The sequence below is a fragment of the Meleagris gallopavo genome, chromosome 13 (assembly GCF_000146605.3).
Source record: "Meleagris gallopavo isolate NT-WF06-2002-E0010 breed Aviagen turkey brand Nicholas breeding stock chromosome 13, Turkey_5.1, whole genome shotgun sequence".
Classification (NCBI taxonomy): domain Eukaryota; kingdom Metazoa; phylum Chordata; class Aves; order Galliformes; family Phasianidae; genus Meleagris; species Meleagris gallopavo.
The window spans coordinates 17,928,865-17,931,021 of NC_015023.2; the positions used below are offsets into that span (position 1 = coordinate 17,928,865).

Genomic DNA, 2,157 nt, shown 5'->3' on the forward strand with positions numbered 1-2,157 from the left:
CTCGGGCTGCCCCACGGCTGCGGGGGCGGAGGGGGCCGGCAGCCCCTGCAGAGTCTGCCCGCAGACGTGGTGGTGCTTCTCCCAATCCTTGTGCTGGCAGAAGGAGCCGCAGTAGCGGGCGGTGTTGCAGCCGCTGCAGGTCTCGCTCGCTTTGCGCCCGCAGTTCCAGCAGCTCTGAGGGGACAGCGGTGGCACAACTCAGCGCTGGGGGACGGGAGGTGGCCAACCCAGCCCAGACCGCGCTCCCATCCCGGGCTGTGCTCCCTGGTCCTGCACCGTGACTGTGTTCCTGGACCATGTACCCCAACGCAGACTGCGCATCTCTGTTCTGGACCGTGCCCCACACCCCAATTCATGCAACCTCCTTCCGAACTGTGCACCCAGTCCTGTGCCACACACCTCATCCTGGACCACAAACCCTATTCCTGCACCACACACCCCATCCCAGAGCGTTCATCCCCATTCTGGACTGTGCAACCTCGTCTCTGACTGCACAATCCATCCTGGACCACATACCCCATCCCTGACTGTATTCCCATGGTCTTGGACCACGCTCCCCATCTCAGCTCATGCACTCCATCCTGCAGTCTGTTCCCTGGTCCTGCATCACGCACCACATCCCAAGCCATACACCCCTTTCTGGACTATGAATGCTCCACCAGACTGCGGGCCCTCATTCCAGACATACAGCCCACCCTGGATCATGCACCCCCACTCTTGACCATGCATCCTCACCTCAGACTGAGCACCCCATCCCGGACCACACACCCATCCAACTGTGCTCCCTGATCCTGGACCACGCATCATCCCATTCCTGGACTCCCATCCCATTCTTGTGCACCCCACTCTGCATCATGCATCCATTCTGGACCATTCATTCCATCCCAGACCACACATCCTATCCTGGATTCTGCATCCCATCCCCAGCTTTGCACCCCCATCCTGCACTGCCTACGGTCATATAGGATCACACACCCAACCTCGGACCGTGCCCCCTTCTCCCAAAATCCCCTTTTCTTCCCATCCTGACAGCACTGCTGCCACCACCCCGGGGTGCCATTGGCACGCACAGATGTGGATCCCACATCGCCTCCTGTCCCACCTCACTGGAGTCCTCCTGCTGGTTGATGACTGTGAGGGCATCCTCGGATGCCTGCCGCTTGGCCTCAGCCAGCGCCCGCTCCATCTTGGCGCGTTCAGTGGTGATCAGCTCGTGGGCTTTGCGCTCAGCATCCGACACAGCTTTCTGCAGCTCGGACATGGCCTGCCGCTTCACCTCATTCACGGCTTCTTCTGGAAGGGAGGTGGGCAGCATGGCAGGGTGAGTAGGCACTTGGGGGACCCCGGCTCCCTCCAGCCCCGTGGCTATGAGGAGGGGATGTAGAGGGACCACACTCACCAGCCTTCCTCCAGATCTCCTCAGGCATGTACCCTGAGAGCGGCCGCGGTGCAAAATCCCGGTGCGCATCTACAAAGGAGCAACGTCAGGAGGGGACACGTTAGCAGCAGCCACCCCTCCGTCCCAACCTGGTGCTGGGGGAACGGCACGAGCATCCCGGAGAGGGTGCAGCCCCCCAGGCCAATACCTAACTGGGGTGCCTCGGAGCTGGAGGAGCTGTTGTGGGGGCGGGCGGAGGGGGGGCTGCCTTTCTTCATGTCCTCGGCGTCGCTGTAGCGGCGGATCCAGTGGTTGAGCTCCTCACGGTCGGCCTCCTGGCACCGCCGCAGCACCGTCAGCGACCGCCGTGTCTTCTCCACCATGTCCATGATGCAGTTTAGCAGCTGCAGAGGGGGAACAGCAGGGCTGGGAGGCCGCCATGCTGGGTGCAGGGGTGGGATTTGGGCCACGGGAGCAAAAGATGCTCGGGGAAAAACGCCATAGGGGGGACACGGTGGGAGCTGGGGGCAGGCAGGGGGCTTTACGTACGTTGTTGAGGTGCTTCCACTCCTCTGCCCACTCCCTGTCGGTGAGCCGGTGGTCGATCACCTCCTCCTGGCGCGCCCCGTGCACCGCTGCAAAGCAAGCATGAGGTGGGGGAGTCAGCTCTGCGTCCCCCCCAGCCCCGCACTGTGCCAATCCACCCAAAGCAGGGAGCTGAGCTCACCTGGCCGTGGGCGCTCGCGGGGGTCGGCGTGGCGGTAGGCGTCGCGGTAGTG

General features: G+C 63.0%; 1 protein-coding gene across 1 annotated transcript in view; it reads right to left on the reverse strand.

Annotated features, from left to right (window-relative positions):
• Positions 1–2,157, reverse strand: part of LOC104913084 (protein CBFA2T3) — a gene marked incomplete at its 5' end in the record, with an annotated part of 3,285 nt that extends 1,128 nt beyond the window's left edge. Inside the window, 6 exons of the mRNA XM_010718250.2 lie at positions 4–174; positions 1,103–1,293; positions 1,400–1,468; positions 1,587–1,782; positions 1,928–2,013; positions 2,106–2,157. Of these exons, the coding sequence (XP_010716552.2) occupies positions 4–174; positions 1,103–1,293; positions 1,400–1,468; positions 1,587–1,782; positions 1,928–2,013; positions 2,106–2,157 (765 nt within the window). The remainder of the gene's footprint in view (positions 1–3; positions 175–1,102; positions 1,294–1,399; positions 1,469–1,586; positions 1,783–1,927; positions 2,014–2,105) is intronic.